At 44.8% G+C, this 18,207-nt stretch overlaps 1 protein-coding gene across 1 annotated transcript in view; it reads right to left on the bottom strand.

Annotated features, from left to right (window-relative positions):
* The window catches only part of TBC1D22B (TBC1 domain family member 22B), an 82,027-nt gene that overhangs the window by 15,094 nt on the left and 48,726 nt on the right, over window positions 1-18,207 (bottom strand). The window contains exons 9-12 of the mRNA XM_012464330.2: window positions 8,281-8,387; window positions 7,461-7,536; window positions 4,493-4,620; window positions 4,121-4,216 (exon numbers count right to left, since the gene is read on the bottom strand). Of these exons, the coding sequence (XP_012319753.1) occupies window positions 4,121-4,216; window positions 4,493-4,620; window positions 7,461-7,536; window positions 8,281-8,387 (407 nt within the window). The remainder of the gene's footprint in view (window positions 1-4,120; window positions 4,217-4,492; window positions 4,621-7,460; window positions 7,537-8,280; window positions 8,388-18,207) is intronic.

Here is an 18,207-nt window from a genome sequence, read left to right on the forward strand (position 1 = left end):
AGTATTCAACCATTTTGATCTACAAAAATAATTGCGTGTGATTCAACTTAACATCTTTTTTTTTTTTGAGACAGAGTCTTGCTCTGTTGCACAGGCTGGAGTACAGTGGTGCGATCTCAGCTCACTGCAACCTCTGCCTCCTTGGTTCAAGCGGTTCTCCTGCCTCAGCCTCCCAAGTAGCTGGGACCACAGGTGTGTGCCACCATGCCCAGCTAATTTTTTGTATTTATAATAGAGATAGGGTTTCACCGTGTTAGCCAGGAGATTGATGGTCTCAATCTCCTGACCTCGTGATCCCCCCACCTTGGCCTCCCAAAGTGCTGGGATTACAGGTGTGAGCCACTGTACCTGGCCAACCTAACATCATTATTACAATTCTATTACACTAGCCAAGGCTGAGGGCAGCAATTGTTGAGAGTCCCCTCCTACCACACAAAGAGGCTTTGGCCCAGCTCTGCCGGCAGCTCTCAATTCAAGCAGCCCATGGGCCCCGGAAGATCCAGCCATTCTGCTCCCAGTGTACTATGTGCAAATGTGCCTCAGGTTCCTTTGCCCAGCGGTCTCAGGAAGGAAACCTCTCAGTGTGATCCTCCTTTGTCAGTTTCTGGTCCCCTCTGCCAGGCAGTGGCCCTAGACAACTGCTTGGCCAGGGAGAAGCATGCATGCACCCTTCCTGCTGGGGGCGTTCACCACACTGGGACCCTGCCCTTTGCGCCTGAGTACTCTGATGCCTCCTCTCCGTCCCAGTTTCCTCATCCAGCTCAGCAGTTTCCCCCACTATGAACTTAGTATGATTTACTCATTATGTTAAAGCCACTTAATTAGAAAAGTGGGTTTCTAAACTTGCCTCATTGCTTCCAGGACTCATGAATACACTAAAGGTAGTATTAATATTAGTGATAATAAAGTCACTGTTTTGAGGACTATACGTCAAGTACATCATTCTAACTGCCTCACATGTATTTGTTTCTTTAATCTCATTATAGCCCAAGGAGGTAGCTACTATTGCCTCATTTATAGATAAGAAAACGGAAGCACAGAGAGACAAGTTACTTACAGCTGCATGTTTAGGGAAGTGGGAGAGCTGGTATCTGACCCCAAGCAGTCTGGCTCCAAAGACCATGGTTTAACCACTGTACTATTTTGCACAGTCTCCAACCTTGACAGGAAGAGATCTGCTTCCTCTCTGAACCCCTTACTGGCTCCCCTTATATCTGGCTCTTTTTCCCTGTTCTTGAAGTGTAACCAGTTGGCCGGTCTGCTAAAACTGCTGCAACTACTACTTTTATTTCTGTAACCACTATACCTGGGTTTTCTTTGAGTCACTTAGTGTGGCTTTTAGCCCTGAAACTTCTCTCCCAGGCTAGGCATGTTTGGTTTTTTATAATACCTGTATTCATCTACAGAGCTTCCTTCACAGTGATTGCACTATAAGCCCCCCTTCAGCAGTTAGGATACACGTGCCTACTTTCTCTGCAAAAGTCATACCCAATAGTTCACAACCTTACACAATGCTTCGTACTTTTGTTCCTCACACCTCTGCTATTATTCTGTCTTCTAAAGGGCACTGCCTGTCTAGCCTAACAGCCAGGTGCATTTTCTTCTTTTATCTTTCATAGAATTTCAGAACTGTAGGGGGTGGGAGGAACTTTTCACCTAATCCAGTTTAATCGCCTATTTTATTTTGTCTAAAAGAAAGATGTGAGACTCCTCCATGAACAGGATTAATCGAAGTATTAATACGGCAGCAGATGACAGCCCCAGTGCTGTTCTGTTGGGTATTGCCAAAGACCTCAGACTTCCCAGATAACTGAAAATGCTACCCAGGAAAGAACATCTCTAAGATTAACGTAGCTGTAAAGTCACAGAGTATTGTCCTCTGTTCTGTTGATACTGTGAACTGCGAAAAGCCATTCCAGGAATTGTCTCCACCTCCCTGAGCTGATCTGGGAAGCACTTTTATCACATCTGGCAAAGCTCTGAGCCTGGCTCATAACTAAATTAAACTTCATGCTCTTGCTATCCTGCTCCACCTCAACCACATTAACAAAATGGATAGCTCATCCCAGAACACAGCCATTCCAGTCCCTTGTTCTCATTTATCCTAGGATGTCACACATGCTGCTCACTGGCAGAAGCCACGGTTCTTAATCAGTGGCCTGCAGCCTTGGCACCATGGTCTCACAGAGGTCCACACATCCACTCTCCTTTGTCTTCCAAAGCCCTTACTTGGGTGAGCTGGATCCTGCCTTTCCATCTATCTGCTGAATATGCTTCTGTTTTTTTTTTCTTGCCACCTAACACCAATCACAGAGTGGTAATGCTTAGGGATCACATGGAGATGCTGCCACTTTTGAGAGCATCTATGTTATGAGTTAGAACTGAGAAAAGCATTCAACTTTGTCTGGCTTTTCCCTCTGTTTTTAAAAGAAGTATATACCTATTAAAAACAAACCAAAAAAACCCTTAGTTCAGAAATATGCAAAGCATAAAAACAATACAACCTCTCCCCCCATCCCAATGATTCTCTCTGCAGAGCCTGACAATCTCTCTCCTCAATCCTTATTTCCCTGACCCTGGAACAGCTCCTAGCTCATCCACCACCTAAGATAGGCCCTTCTTGAGTTTTCTATATAGGGATTCTGAAGCACCCCCACCCAGGGGTTCCCGGAGGCTGAACTCTCGCTGCTCATCCCCTCTCAGCCTCCTCTGCTCCCTGACCTCTTCATGTAGTCATGTAAGAGTATGTCAGGGCTAGGGCCCTGGTTGCCTTCTCTGTCCATCCTTACTTCCTTAGGGATCTCATCCAGTGTGCTGGCTTTAAGTGGCGTCTAGGCAAAAACTCCTGAATTTATTATAGGTCCAGTCCAGATCTCTTTTTCAAACTGCAGACTCAAGGTGTATTTGCCTAGTCTGCATCTCCATTTAGACATTTAATGGCCCTTTAAATCTAGTATGCCTGAAACTGGGCTCTGGCTATCCCCCTGTAGCCTTCGCCATAAACTGTAAAGTCATCCAGACTCACCCTTTCTGTTGTACTCTACACCCAATTCAATGGGAAATCCTGTTGGCTCTACTTACTAAATAGATCCAAAATCTGGCCAATCACACCTCCACTGTCACCATCTAGGTCCCATCACCTTCATGTCTCATCTGGAGGACTACAGTAGCACCCTGGGCAGTCTCTCTGCTTCCACTCTTGCCCACACCTATATTCCACATAGAAGCCAGGTGCCCCTATTGAAACATAAGTCAGATTGTGCCATTTTCCTCTGTTCATGACTCTCTTAGAGCTCCTCTTCCACTCAAGAGTACAAGCCAAAGTTCTTAACAGTGGCTACAAAGTCCTTTGTGATTTGGGTCCCTGTGACTCTTCTGACCTCACCTCTTCCTACTCTTCCCCTGGATCACTCTGCTCCAGGCCACACTGGTGACCATCATGATTCCTTCAACAGCTCAGGTATACTGCTGCCTGAGGCCCTCACACTGGCTGTTTCTTCTGCCTAGATACCCTTCCTGGAGATGTCCACGTGGCTCACTCCTTCACCTTCCCCAGGTCTTTGCTCAGAGGTCAGTGAACCTATCCCGACTACTTTACTCAAAATTGCAACCTGTCCCTTCTCTACCACCTAATAAAAACTTTACCCTGCTCTACTTTAAAAAAAAAAAGTATTTCTTAGTACCTTCACATTCTTTTAAGTTTACTATTTACTACGATGTTGTTTACCATATGTCTCCCCACAACTATCAGAGTAGGTAAACTTTGTGAGAACAGAGACCTCTCTCTGTTTCACTTCCTGATACAGCCTTTGTCTTTGACAGTGCCTGGCATGTGGCAAGCATTCAATAAATGCTTGTCAATAAGTGCCTGAAAGATCTCTTAGGCCTGCCCAGTCACTCTGCAGCCATTCTGGCACAAAGCCCTTTCTCACACTGAAGAACTCTGGGCTCCAGTGACTTCCTGCCAACTAAGAGGGATGACGCCTTCCCAGAACCCCTTCTCCCTTCCTACTCCCAGCCAGGTACCTGCTGTGGCACTTTCTGTCTGTGCTGCCCACTGAGGGGCAAACACCCATTCTAATGTTCATTCCCTGCCCACACTGAGCAGTTGACCACTCACCTGAAAGTCTTCCTCATCTAAGATCTCTTTCCTCCACTTGATCAAGAAGGCTGCACATACGTAGAGATGAAAGTGGGAGAACCCTTCAGGTTCAGACTGGGAAGCAAAAAAAATAGTTAGGTCTCCCAGCCCTGACAAGGATTCAGCTCTGGTCCTCTCAGTTCCATTCCTTCCGGGAGGAGGGAAACTCTCACGGTTGGGCAGATAGAGTTCTGAAGAGACTCAGCAAGGGCCCTGCCCTGAGGCTAAGGCAGACATGGAAGTAGAAAAGGGAAAAAGGGGAACTTCTAAACAGCTATGCTCTACAACAGGGCAGGGAACTGGGCACCTCAGGGACAGCCTGGCACGGAGATGCTGGGGAATCCCTCCTACCTGATACGTGTCCCACAGGCGGATGGTGCAGCGAAGAGGAAGCTCCCGCATAAGCAGGTTGTTCATCCAGCGGAAGGCGAACTGCAGGTATTCCACCTCGTACCTCCTGAAGTGATTATGTACCTGTTCTGAAACACAAAGCATCATTGGGGATCATCGGCCTAGGGGAGTGGACCTGAAAGGGCCACAGGAGCCGAAACAGCAGCTCTCACATCTACTGTCCCCTCCCCATGCATAAGCAGACACAGAAGGGGCACATAGGCGTCTTTGTGTTTGATTCCATCATCTCACAGCAACTCTGCATGTTAACTCAGCTCAGCAGACAGAACTATTTTAATATCCGACAGTGATAGTCTAGGACCCCGCCTCCTTTGTGGGGCCGCTTTGGCCACAAAGCAGAGGTTATGAGGTTTACTTGGCTGCTCGACCTTAGTACTCAGCAGAGAAGGAGACAGAATGGAAAAGAGCCTTGGAAGTCACCTTGGCCACCCTCCTACTGGCGAGGAACTCCTCTTCAGCATCGCCGACAGATGGCCAGCCAGCAGGGACGTGAACACTACCAGGGAGAGGGGCTCACAAACTCCACTCAAGGGCAGCCTCTTCCACTGATGTATGAAGTGATTCACCAGAAAGCGCTTCACCATATTCAGCAAAACCAGCTGCCTCCTCACTCCCACCCCTTGGTGTTCGTGTGGTATTCTCAGGCAAGCCCAAACAAACCTTATTGCTGTTCCACATGACAGCTCTCCAAATAATGCTTAATGGGATTGTTTTTTAAAACCACTGGCCTCAGTTTCCTAACCTATAAAACGAGGACAATCATTCACACCTCAGAGGGTTTTAGAGAAGATAAATAAGAAAACACAAGTAAAGTGCTTACAGTGGCACCTGGCATGTGGTAAATATTTCAAACAATTCTTAAAGAACTATTAACAATGATTGTGGCCAGGTGCCATGGCTCACACCTGTAATCCCAGCACTTTGGGAGGCTGAGCTGGGCGGATTGTTGAACCCAGAAGCTCAAGACCAGTCTAGACAACATGGCAAAACCCCATCTCTACTAAAAATACAAAAATTAGCCAGGCATGGTGGTGCACATCTGTAATCCCGCTACACTTATGGTTCCAGCAACTCAGGAAGCTGAGGTGGGAAGATGCTTTGAGCCAGGAGGTCAAGGCTGTAGTGAGTCAAGATGGCACCACTGCACTCCAGCCTGGGTGACAGAGCAAGATTGCATCTCAAAAAACAACAGTTATTTCTGGGGAGAAGAATTTAAGGAGAGGGAGAATTCCTACCTTATCACCCTAGCTGGAGTACAGTGGTGTGATTTTGGCTTACTGTAGCCTCGACCTCCTGGGCCTGAGTGATCCTTCCATCTCAGCTACTCAGCCTCCTGAGTAGCTGGGACTACAGGAGTGTGCCACCATGCCCAGCTACTTTTTAAATTTTTTGTAGAGATGGGCTCTCGCCATGTTTGTTCTCTCGCCAGGCTGGTCTTGAACTCCTGGGCTCAAGCATTCCTCCTGCCTCAGCCTCCCAAAGTGCTGAGATTATAGGTATGAGTCACCACCATACCCAGCCTGTTTAAATTTTTGTAATGAGGAAGTATTACTTCTACAATGCAAAGAAACACTCGAGATATATATATATATATATATATATATATTTATAATATTTAAAAATCCACCATTCCAAAATACTATGCCTTTGTGTATCATGTATTTGTAAGGGCGGAAAAAATAAGGAAATAAGGATAGGGCAGACAGTGGCAGAAACCACAGCATCTGCCTTTGGAATCTGATTGATGACCAGCCTCTGGCAGCCAGCTTATCCCCCAGAAGAGGGCAGCATACACCCTGTGCTAGGCTCCTGGTGAGGGATGCCAGAGACCTGCATGAGGGCCTCACCATGAGGGCTAACAGCTGGGCCACGGTGATAAGGCACAGTGGAAAAAAACATTCCACATGTGACATACGGGAAATAACTGAAAAAACAAATGGGCTCAGAAGATTGAATGCTAAGTCATAAAATAGAGTGAGTGGAACAACTCAAGGAAGGTTTTCATGAAAAGAGAACCTGGGAAAGAAGAAAGATATACAATGTTGGGGGGCGGGGGTGGGCAGCAGGTAGGGAAGAAAGGCTCTGCTTGGGTGAAGCAGAAAATCCAAAGGAAAGCCTGGGAATAACATTTGTTAGCCAGTGTTAGGACAGGTAGAGTCCTATGGGACTACTACAACTTAACTAGTGTTAGAGATCCCAGTCACTTTTCTTCCTGGGCCTCAGTTTCTTCATCAGTCAACAGCAGAGCTTCCTGAGTTGTCATTTAGTTCTAACATTCTGAGTCTAGGCGAAAGCTGAGGAATTCCCGTAAGGCTGTTGTTCCTCAAAGACATCTGCCTTAGCAACAGCCATATCTCAATTTCCTTACCCTACACAAGACCTAGGAAGCTGTGGAAAGTCCTGCTGGCCAGGCCTGAGGACCCCATGTCAAGCCCAGAGTTCTGAGTTACATCACAACATGAAGGACAAGGCCAGACCAAAGGCTGGAAGCTGAAGGCAACAGGAAGCCACGGGAGGCTTCAGAACAGAGGAGGGACGTGGCAAGAACAGAGCTGCAGAAAGATGCAGTTGTGTGACAGATAGTTTAGGAGAGAAGAGTAAGGAAGCTGGACTAGAGCTGTGGCTGGGGAAATGGGGAAGGGGTGAACTGAGGAGAGCTGCTGAAGGAGAACTGACAGAGCTTGGTGATAGGAAACCAAGGGGAAAGAAGAACTTGAGATAACAGCAGAGTTCTCATCTCGCCTTCCTGCTGAGATGTGTGAAGGATGCTGGTGCTGCCAGCAGCACTGAGTGCACTGGAAAGGATCATTGCTAGGAAGACAGCTGAAGAGAGGACCCACAAGTACAACCGGTTCATATCAGAATCAACTGTGCTATTGCTGGAGAACTCTTCTCCCTCTGAACCTACCATCAATCCGGCTGACAAGCTCTTCCAGCGCCTTCACCTTCTTCTGGATCCCTGGTTGTGCAAAGGTGTAGTTATCCTGCAAATGACATACAGCCAGGGATGAACATGGACTCTAAACAGTTGTGCTATCAACTGATGTTCACTGAAATATGTTTAAAAGTTTAGTCTGTTTTTCAAAGCTAGTACCAATGTCCAGTGACAGTGTTCTGGGAAACAAGGGAACGTACAGAACAACAGAAAAGGGGGAAAGCCCAAGGGAGCCCTGCATTGCGGAAGCAAACCCACATCCTTGAGGGGTGCAGCAGAAAGGAGCAGCCTCCTCCAATGACAAAGCCAAGGCAACATGGAGTTTCTTCGGACTCCAAGGGACACTACACCGTCACTGTTTTTTTTTTTTTGAGATAGGTTCTTAATCTATTGCCCACTACAGCTTTGACCTCCTAGGCTCAAGCAATCCTACCACCTTAGCCCACTGAGGACCTGGTACTGTAGGCCCACACTACCACGCCTGGCTAATTTTTAAATTTTTTGTAGAGATGGGGTCTCTCTATGTTGCCCAGGCTGCTCTTGAACTCCTGAGCTCAAGTGATCCTCCAGTCTTGGCATCCCAAAGTGTTGAGATTATAGGCATGAGCCACCGTGCCTGACCCTCACTGATGTTTTGAAAGCCGTAAAGCTAATGAAGAAGGACTGAGACAGACCAAAAGAAGGAGGAGACATGGTGGGTGGGCCTGCCTGATACAGAAGAGCAATAAGGAAACCAAAGGCCTGCTGGGAGCCCCTGGACCTAGACGTCCCCACAAGGGCAGAAGCAGCTCACCTGGATTCCATCTAGCAGCTTGCTCATGCACCAAAAGCTGTCAGCCTCAATGCTTCGCAGCATGTCTTGAGACAAGTTGGTCACATCAAAGTTCTCCACATCCTCTTCTGTAAAACAAAAGGTGAAGAGAGTCCAGAGGTCTTATCTAAAAATGGAGAGAGAGAGATAGATTCTAGTGTCTTCAACAGGGTCTTTAAGGCAAAGTGAGGACCAGGTTAACCTGATGTCAAGGAATGAGGGTCTGCCCCTCTACTTCCTGTGTCAGGTGGACAAATGTGTCCCAGGGAAGTTCTCGAGGATCTTGTTACAACACTGGACAGGCCATTTCTCATGCTAGTCCCATCATATCCAACATATCTTTCTCTTCCTTGGCATTTGTTTGTTCAGTTTTAGAAAATGATACCTCAAGTCTCATGTTCAATGAATTATACTCAGCTCCCTGGTGATGGCCTGGAAAATTTCTTTGATTTCAGCTTAGTGAGCTGTCTAGCACGCTTATATGCAGAGAGAATAGCTGGGATCAGAAAGCCCCAACAGATCATTTGAAAGATGGAATTCCCAAGTTCTGATAGGGCAGACCCACAGTCTTGCCACTCAGAAGAGAAGTTATGCATGTGAAGGAAGATGAGTCAAGCCTGTGAGTGCTTCTAGGACTTAATTCCAACAAGATGGTATTTCTCAAGATGGGTTCTACAATATATCAATCCTACAGGACACTCAAAAAGAAAAGGGGGTTCCACAGACACATATGGTTGAGAAATGTTGCATTAGATATTCCCATCTTGGAGATTGGCAAAGATCACAGCACACAAAAGGGTCTGAGAAGTTATCAGAAATTTTGCATTAAGTAAATCTGCTAAACTTTGTTTATCCAGCATTTCCCAAGCTTATCTAGCCATGAGACCTCTTTGGAGAGGACTATCTGTTAGCTTCTCATGGAAATCTCCCACTGAGTAACAGGAGTGAGAATTTGTCTCATCTGAGATGCAAATGAGGAAAACATAAGCAGCCTTCCAGAAACCGGAAGAAGAAAAAGGCCGTGTGATGTGTCCTTCCTAGCCCGTGATTAGCTCCCCCTTCCTGTCACAGAGAGGTGAAGTAGTAAGAAGCGCTGTGCTTGCTCAACAAGAAAGTCCCTGTATGCCTGTCAGAGGCCACACACAGAACAATCAGACCCTTGAGTTCTCCACCAGACAACTTTTCTCCTCAGACACATAACCCCTATTCTGGAAACAGGATGTTCACTGCAATCCCTTGTGCTACAGACATAATGGCATCAGAAAAAAGGTATCTAGCCTTTTTCTTTCTTTCTTTCTTTTTGAGAGGGTCTCACTCTGATGCCCAGGCTGGAGTGTAGTGGCATGATCTTGGCTCACTGCAGCCTTGACTTCCCAGGCTCAGATGATTCTCCCACCTCAGCCTCCCAAGTAGCTGGGACTACAGGTGCACAACCACCCCCAGCTAATTTTTTGCCATGTTTCCCAGGCTGGTCTCAAACTCCTACACTCAAGTGATCCTCACACCTCAGCTTCACAAAGTACTGGGATTACATCTGAACCTCCTCGAGATAACACGTAAAAACTCTCAGATTTTCATCCTGTTTAAAGAGCTGTTTTTGTTTTTGTTTTTTTGTTGTTGTCGCCTGGGCTGGAGTGCAATGGTGCGATGGCGGCTCACTGCAACCTCCGCCTCCAGGGTTCCAGGAATTCTCCTGCCTCAGCCTCCCAGGTAGTTGAGATTACAGGTGCCCGCCATCATGCCTGGCTAATTTTTGTATTTTTAGTAGAGACAGGATTTCATCATGTTGGCCAGGCTGGTCTCAAATTTCTGACCTCAGGTGATCCACCCGCCTCAACTTCCCAAAGTGCTGCGATTATAGGTGTGAGCCACCACACCTGGCCTCAAGAGCTATTTTAAAAATGAACATCAAAGGCTGAAAAAAAAAGAAAAACTTTCTTGAGAAGGGTGGGGTGCTTCATCAGAAAAGTCATGACTCTAGGAATAACCTAAAAATCCAACTTGAAGGCCAGCTGCAGTTTAGCTAACTACAGTGCCTGGCACACAGTAGGCACAATATGGCTATCTTAGATGATGTTTATTACGAACTTGTAATGACACGAAAAAGCATGTCACAGTACTAAGGAGAAAAGAAGGGAAAAATTATGGCATACTTTCAACTAATGTACATACGATATTTATGTGTTTATATAAGCACAGAGGAAAGACAAAATATCGCAAGTTTCACAGTATTCCCCAGGTGGTATGAATAAAGGATTTTATTTTCTTAAAGCTTTATTGGACTTTTCAAAATTTCTATAATAGGCATAATTTTTATAGTCAGGAAAAAAATGCACAGTATTTTAGAAAAAAAAGAGCCACAATTGACTACATCTGCCTTTCATCACCAAAAAAAAAAAAAAAAGGAATATTTTATAAAACACTAAGCTGGCAGAAACTAAAAATCTAGATAGCATATAAAGGTCAATTTGAGAAATCACTTTTTTTTTGTTTTTAAAGACTCAGTCTCCCTCTTGTCTGTCAGGCTGGAGTGCTAAGGCGCAATCTTGGCTCACGGCAACTTCTGCCTCCTGGGCTCAAGTGATTCTCCTGCCTCATCCTCCCGAGTAGCTGGGATTACAGATGCCTGCAACCATGCCCAGCTAATTTTTGTATTTTTAGTAGAGATGGGGTTTCACTGTGTTGGCCAGGCTGGTCTTGAACTCCTGACCTCAGGTGATCTGCCCACCTCAGCCTCCCAAAGTGCTGGGATTACAGGCGTGAGCCACCATGCCAGGCCAGAGAAATCACATTTTACTTTTCTTTTTGAGACAGAGTTTTACTCTTGTCACCTAGGCTGGAGTGCAATGGCGCAATCTCAGCTCACTGTAGCCTCCGCCTCCCAGGTTCAAGTGATTCTCTTGCCCTCAGCCTCTCAAGTAGCTAGGATTACAGGCGTGAGCCAGTAGGCCCAGCTAATTTTGTATCTTCAGTAGAGACAAGGTTTCACCTTATTGGCCAGGCTATTCTCAACCTCCTGACCTCAGGTGATCCACCTGCCTCAAAGTGCTAGGATTACAGGTGTGAGCCACTGTGCCCAGCAGAGAAATCACATTAGAAAAAACTCTTCCAGGAGATATCATTTTTCTTTTATTCCTAATTTAAACATTTACTATGTAGTGTTTTTTATATATGTGAGCATATATACATATTTTTAAATATATGTTTGTATATCTATGTAAATAGATATATAAAGCTATATTAAAATATAATTATATCTAAAATTATATTTAACCTATATTTAAATATAATTATAATTATATAAAAATAAAAATTATATAGATATTATAAAATATATAAAATTATAACTATATATTATTTTAACAATATTTTAGGCTGGGCATGGTGGCTCATGTCTGTAATCTCAGCACTTTGGGAGGCCAAGGCAGGTGGATCATCTAAGGTTGGGAGTTCAAGACCAGCCTGACCAACCTGGAGAAACCCCGTCTCTACTGAAAATACAAAATTAGCTGGGTGTGGTGGCGCATGCCTGTAATCCCAGCTACTCAGGAGGCTGAGGCAGGAAAATTGCTTGAACCTGGAAGGTGGAGGTTGCGGTGAGTTGAGATCTCACCACTGCACTTCAGCCTGGGCAACAAGAGCAAAGCTCTGTCAAATTAAAAAAAAAAAGAAAGAAAGAAGAACAACAAAAAAAGTTTTCATCATTTTACCTAATATTTTACATGTTTTATATTATATTTTAATATTATATATTAATTAATTTAGTTAAATTATATTGGGCTGTAAAACCCAGCTCAGGATCTTCCTTTGACTTTTTGCTTCATGTTCTAAGGTCTGAGTTCCTGTACATACCTCTAGTTCATTGCTGCATGGTGTGCCTCCATCATACTTTATCCATTCCCCTGGGGATGGATACCCAGTTTGGCTCCAACTCTCATGACCATAAACAATGCCCCAAGGAACTGTTTCCTTTGAGGGCTGCTCTGGGTCACAGGCTCAGGCAGACTCTTCTCCAGGGCCAGCCTCACAACAGTACACAAGGAAGGAGAGCCCCTTCCCTATTCATGAGCATGACTTCTAATCCATGCGAGGCAGCAGCTCCTTCTTTATAATAGGGTTATAAGAAAAAAGTGAAACCCACAAGGAAGGATCAAGACAAAAACTACCCCCATTCCTCATACACATTTTCCAAAGGAAGATCCAGAGCTCCATAATAAATTGAAAGGTCTTTTCCAACTTGGGCATTTTAGGATTCCAGAACATTGCATTACAATGCAAATACAAGCAGAATTGGAAACCACACACGGCAGGGTATAAAGAGAGCAAGAGCCCCGGTTCCTGGGGGCAACAGGAGCACTGCTGTCATATCAGCCCTGGTGACCTATGGCTTTTTGTCAGACAGAATAGCAAGCACATTGTCTGCTAAGAGCAGACTCTGGAGCCAGACTACAGAGCTCAAGTCCTGGCTCTGTCACTCATTAGCTATGTGACTTTGCTCAAATGACTTTACCTTCTGTGTCTCAATTCCTCATCCGTTAAAGTGGTAACATCAGTCCCAGTGTCATAGGATATTTTATGGATTAAATATGTTAGTTAATATATGAAAAGTGCTAATGACAGTGCCTGGCATAAAATAAGCATTACATAAAAGTTAGCTGGCAGCCGGGCGCGGTGGCTCATGCCTGTAATCCCAGCACTTTGGGAGGCCAAGGCGGGTGGATCACGACGTGAAGAGATCGAGACCATCCTGGTTAAAATGGTGAAACCCCATCTCTACTGAAAATACAAAAAATTAGCTGGGCATGGTGGCGCGTGCCTGTAATCCCATCTACTCAGGAGGCTGAGGCAGGAGAATTGCCTGAACCCAGGAGGCGGAGGTTGCGGTGAGCTGAGATCACGCCATTGCACTCCAGCCTGGGTAACAAGAGCGAAACTCCATCTCAAAAAAAAAAAACTTAGCTGGCATAATTATTATTGTTACCAAAGGGACAAATACACTTCTATCTTATGTAAGCCACTGGCACTGTCTTTTTTTTTTTTTGTCTTAAGAGGCAAGATCTTACTATATTGCCCAGGCTGGTCTTGAACTCCTGGGCTTAAGTTATCCTCCCACCTAAGCCTCCTAAAGTGCTAAAATTACAGGTGTGAGCCACCGTACCGAGCCAGCACTGATACTCTGGATCTCTGTTATTCACAGCCAAACTTAATCCTAACTGATACACCTACCATCCCAAAACACACCTTAAAAATAAGTCAATTTTCAAAGTTCTCTACTTTTGCCTTTCATCTTAAGGAGAAAAAACCTGATTAACAACATGAGGTCATAAGTTGGTAAGTTGCCATGCTCAGTAACTGTACCAACTCCAAACCTGTAGCCATCTAGGGAGCAAAGGAACAACAGACAAGGTGCTGAACCCTATTTTGGGGCCCTGAATTGGGGGCTGTTTTCTGCCCACTAGCCCTTTGTTTTCACAGCCAGTGAGATAGTTCCCCGGCATTGCAGAGAGTGGGAGGGAGGGTTTAGTTCTATTTTTCTGCCTGCTGGGAGGATAAAATTCAAACATTTAGTCAAAAACTGTGAACTGAGTGCACCAGCAAAAAGCAGCGGAGAAAGGGAGGAGGAAATGCTCTCTGAAGGGCTTCATTCAGCATAAACAATCTGTTCAGAAGGATCATTAAGCGTCCACTTGAGGAAATTCAACATATAATTGAAGCTGAAATGGGAAACCATGCCAGCAGTGTAATCTCGAGTGAGGGCAGAGTCTTTGGTTGTCATGACAGAGCATACAGTAGCCAGGACTCAGATGGGAGGAATCGAGATTTTAAGGGATATTTTATGGCTATTTTAAGAGGCAAGGCATCCAAAAGGAGGAAACCCAAAAGCTCTTTTATAAAAATCAAATTGCCCACTCTGGGCCTGACAAAGAACATGCCCATTTATTAGCTGATGAAATGTACTTGAGTGATGGCTCCAGTCAACTGTTTATTTTTCCGAGAACTCTGAGCCCCAGTCCTAAAAAATCAGCTTAATATATGCCTCAAAAATTCCCTGACAGCTTTAGGAAGAACTGGTTTTGCCTACACTGACAAGAGTAACTTGTCTATTCACTGCTCTAGGCATTTCCCAGGAGTCATCTGTGATCTCAGGGCAATTTCTAGATGTGATCTGGTGGGCCAGCATGATTCACCCTGACCAGCCAGACCAAGAGGCTCCAACGCCTCAGCTGCAGATGGCCTTTCTACTTTCCAAAGCTTCTGGTTACCTGATTCAGGTCCTTGTTGTTGTTTCTTAACTGGACTCCTAAGAAAACCTCGCATAATATTTTCTGATAACAAAAGTAAACTGAGAAAAAGCAAAAAATCTTTTCAACCATACATCTAAAGAACCTCATAAAACAGGAACAAATATTTCATCCAGAAAAAAAACGGCTTAAAATGTCAAGAATTCATCTTATCACTTCTATGTAATAATTTTGAACTGGTTCAAGTGCTATATATAAATGTATTGTTGGGTGTTATGCATCTGACATTTTCAGGCAAGTACAGGATGGCAGTAGCTGAGACAATAACACCACTGCAAACCTGTAAGTTTAGAGAGGGCAGAGAGGCCACTTGCTAACCTGGGAGAGCCAAACCACCTGGCAAAGACAGGGGAGCTGGTGTCTGAGGGAGATGGCCACTCCAATGAGATGGTTGGAGGAAAGGCTTATTCTGAAATTTCCACAGAGAAAAGACCCACTGGGAGGCAGTTCATGTTTCTGGCTGTCAGAGACGTGCCATTTTGAAGATGCTGCTTAGCTGACCATAATGGCATTCTGACACTTTGCTTGTCAATCAGGTGGTGACTATTAACTCGGAATGATACATGAACTCTGGCTGCTCAAGGGTGGGATAGCCCAGTATACAAGTATCGTGATGTCCTGTTTAAAATTAATTTAAAAATCCAACCATACTACCAAGGTTTCGCTATTTTCCTTAGGTTGCTGTATTACTTTTACTTTTATTTAGCAAACATTAGTTGCTGCTGGTTAAGTCAGCCTCCTAAAATTGGCTATAGGATCCCAGATTATAAGGGTCCAAACTGAGTATTCCAGTTATGGGGCAAAGGAAGAGAAGGCAAAGGAGAGGCAAGGTCCAGCACATACTTAACCTTCTAGGACCTGTCCAAAGACCACTCGCAGAGACAGGCAGCAAGTTACAAAGATGCTGTGGATGTGAAGAGGCCCTGGGAGGCTCAGGGCCCCCAGTGCCAATGTCAGCTGTTCACAGAGGCTACTCATGTAGGCTAAAATATCTTGAATACGTTGGCTACCTCAACTTCTTCTCCTCTGTTACAATTTCTCACTTATCCCTGGGGTCAGATGAGGGACAGAGAACACATGCACACCACACACTGCTCAGCTCACTGCCAGGGTAGAGCACCAGGCAAGGTCTTATAATCTCAGAAATAACAAGCCACAACTTGCCCCTGGAGAACTCGTCTCCTGCAATGACAAGAAATTCAGCACTGGACATCCCACCAAACGCACACACTGCCTTCAAGTGTAACTGAAAGCATCTCAGCACCCTGGCTGGGCTATCTTCACACATTGCTGGGAAGAACCTCAATATTTCTCAGCTGCCTATCACATAGGAGGCTGCTTCATCTATGAAGATGGGGCCAGGAGCCAGCTTGAGTCCCAAATAGGTGGCTGCTAAAAATTCAGCATCAAGCCCACTCCCTAATTCCCTCCAAATCAACAACATTAAAGTAGAAACTTCTTACTATATGATTCAATTTAGGTAATGCTTAGAAATAGGCAAAACTAATCTGGGTGTTAGAAGTCAGTAAAGTAGTTACCCTTGCAGGGGCAGGGGAGGAGAGGATGGGTTAGAGACTAGGAGGAACACAAGGGGACTTCTGAAGTCCTAGAAATGTTCCATGTCTTGATATGGGTGTTGGTTATTTTGGGGAAATTCATCAAACTGTGCATGTATGATAGATGCACTTTTCTAAATGTATAATTAAATATAAAGGTTAAATTTTAAAAAGCAGTAAAGGAACGTCCTCTTGAGACAATAATGAAGTTTGTCCAGTTTCATATTCGGTCTAGCCCGACAGGGAAGAGCAGACCGTGGAGAACTGATGTCATGTGCAAGGAGTCAGATCTAAGTTGGAGGGTGCTGTCTCCCAGGACTGAGCGTGGAGGGCGAGCACAATCCACAACAGCTCAGGAGCAAGACAAGGCAACGGGATCCATAGTACCTTTTCTTTGAAAATGTGAGGGTTAACTATTAAAAATTAACTGCACAGCTCACTCCCTTACCTCCTTCAGCACTCTGCCCAGATGTCATCTCCTCAGTGTGAAGGTAGCTCACCACTGGGTTTAAAGTGCTCCCACACTTGACAGCGTGGCACATCCCTGTCCCTCTTTCTTGCTTTGTTTTTATCCATAACACTTACCTCAATCTAACAAATATCTATTTTTTTCAGTTGATTGTCTGCCCACCAGAAATTAAACTAAGAAAGTGATTTTTTTTTTTTTTTAGCCGAGCATGGTGGCGTGCACCTGTAGTCCCAGCTACTTGGAAGGCTGACGCAGGAGAATTACTTGAATCTGGGAGGTAGAGGTTGCGGTGACCCGAGATTGTACACTACGCTCCAGTCTGGTGGCAGAGGGAGACTCTGTCTCAAAAAAAAAAGTGATTTTTTTAAAAAGTAGAATTATGCATAGTAAACTGCACCTATGTGCACAGTTCTGAATCTTGACACATGTTTATGTCTATGGTTTGAAAAAAAAACTCCCCTGTCCAAATAGAGAACGTTTCCATCACTCCAGAAATGTTTCCTCATACCCACTCTCAGTCCATCTCCTACCATAGGCAAACTTTGTTCTCATTTCTATTGCCATGATAAAGTTTACATATTTTTAACTCCATATAATGCGAATCATACAGTATATACTTTTTTTGGCATCTGGTTTCTTTTGTTCAGTTTCATGGTTTCTGAGACTCTGCCATGTTGCTGTACTTAGCAAGTACATTCTTATTTATTGCTGAGTACTGTTCCATAGTATAGGTATCTGTTCTCATATTAATTGGTATTAGAGTTGTTTCCAGTTTTTTGTCTGTGTAAAGTTGCTGTGAATACTTTTGTATATGTCTTTTGGGGCTATAAGCCTTCATTTTCCTTGAATAAATACCTAGAAGTAGCAGGCAGGGTTTTTGTCTACTTTGTTTATTGTCATAACCCCGGTGCCTAGAGCAGTAGCCTGCACGTGCTGGTGCTCATCAAGACTTGTTGATTAAGTGATGGTGCTCCACCTCCATCCCTTAGTGGAGAGGGAGCTTTCAGCTAACTCACCACAGTATCAGAAAAGTGTAACTCACTGCCCTCCAGTGGCCAAGCCTAGTGAAGCTATACTAATTCCTGAGTATTCTGCAGTTATTATGGAATTTTCATTCTCTCATTCATCTAGACATGTGTGGAATGCCTATTTTGGACACCAGAATGAAGGTACTGGGAATATGAAGGTGTTTAAAATAGTCTATGGCCTCAAAGAACCAGAAAGTCTGGTGGCAGAGAGTAGGCGGGAAACACAAACAACTGGCGAGGTAAAGCGCCACAGGAGAAATCTACAGTGACAGCAATAGCACTATCGGATGCCGGGGATGGGGAGGACCCCAGGGAAGGCTTCTCAGAGGAAGGGGAGTCTTAAAGGGTATACAAAGATTAGCCCAGGAGATAAAGAGATGGTGCAGAACAAGGAATTTATATTCACAGCGTCCATTTCAGATAGTGGAGTTTAAGGGGTGAAGCAGGGAGCAGATCACAGGGCCTTACATGCTAAGTTAGAAAACCTGGATATTTAACCTGTAGGTGATGGAACACTAAGGAAGGATTTTTGTCAGAGGAGTTGTGTGGGCAGA

The sequence above is a fragment of the Aotus nancymaae genome, unplaced genomic scaffold, assembly GCF_030222135.1.
Source record: "Aotus nancymaae isolate 86718 unplaced genomic scaffold, 86718_ANA_hifiasm-v0.15.2.pri h1tg000040l, whole genome shotgun sequence".
NCBI lineage: Eukaryota > Metazoa > Chordata > Mammalia > Primates > Aotidae > Aotus > Aotus nancymaae.